The following is a 659-nucleotide window of genomic DNA, read 5'->3' on the forward strand; positions in this document are numbered from 1 at the left end:
CTGCTCCACCCGCCGGCCCTTCCCTGGGGCCCCCCACATGGTGGCTTTCCAGATCCAGATCTCCAACAACACTGACGCTGAGGTGAAGAACCTGCGGGTCAGCGAGCCCAAGCCGCTGTCCGGCATGCGGATCCAGGAGTTCCCTGAGATCGGTATGGCATGGCATGGCACGGCTGTGCTGCTGCGGGAGGACAGGGACAGGGGTTGGCTGGTGGAGGGGATGTGGGATGCAGTGACAATCCTGTGGTTCCAGAGCACCTGGTGCCGGGGGACACAGCCAGTGTGGTGATGGGCATCGACTTCTGTGACTCCACCCAGGCAGCAAACTTCCAGCTGTGGTGAGCTTCTGGCACCAGGCAGGGCAGGAGAGGTGTCCCCAGGGATGGGGGACAGTGGGCCAGGACATCGGGTGCTCATGGGATGGGGAAGTAGGATGAGCACCAACAGCACTCCTAGGGACATGGAACAGCCAGGGACAGCAGGACAGGGCACTGGGTATCCCAGGGGATGGGGGACAGCAGGACAGGGCAGCAGGTATCTGAGGGGATGAGGTGCAGCAGGACAGGGCACTGGGTATCCCAGGGGATGGGGGACAGCAGGACAGACACCAGAGTCCTTCCAGGGGAGGTGGGACACCGGGATGGGCACAGGGTCATTAG

The 659-nt window shown here is 63.1% G+C and overlaps 1 protein-coding gene across 1 annotated transcript in view; it reads left to right on the plus strand.

Annotated features, from left to right (window-relative positions):
* Nucleotides 1–659, plus strand: part of AP3B2 (adaptor-related protein complex 3, beta 2 subunit) — an 8,352-nt gene that overhangs the window by 6,185 nt on the left and 1,508 nt on the right. The window contains 2 exon segments of the mRNA XM_009081776.1: nt 1–152; nt 254–338. The exon segment at nt 1–152 is cut by the window's left edge and continues 68 nt beyond it. Of these exon segments, the coding sequence (XP_009080024.1) occupies nt 1–152; nt 254–338 (237 nt within the window).

This window comes from Acanthisitta chloris, unplaced genomic scaffold, assembly GCF_000695815.1.
Source record: "Acanthisitta chloris isolate BGI_N310 unplaced genomic scaffold, ASM69581v1 scaffold13310, whole genome shotgun sequence".
Lineage (NCBI taxonomy): Eukaryota > Metazoa > Chordata > Aves > Passeriformes > Acanthisittidae > Acanthisitta > Acanthisitta chloris.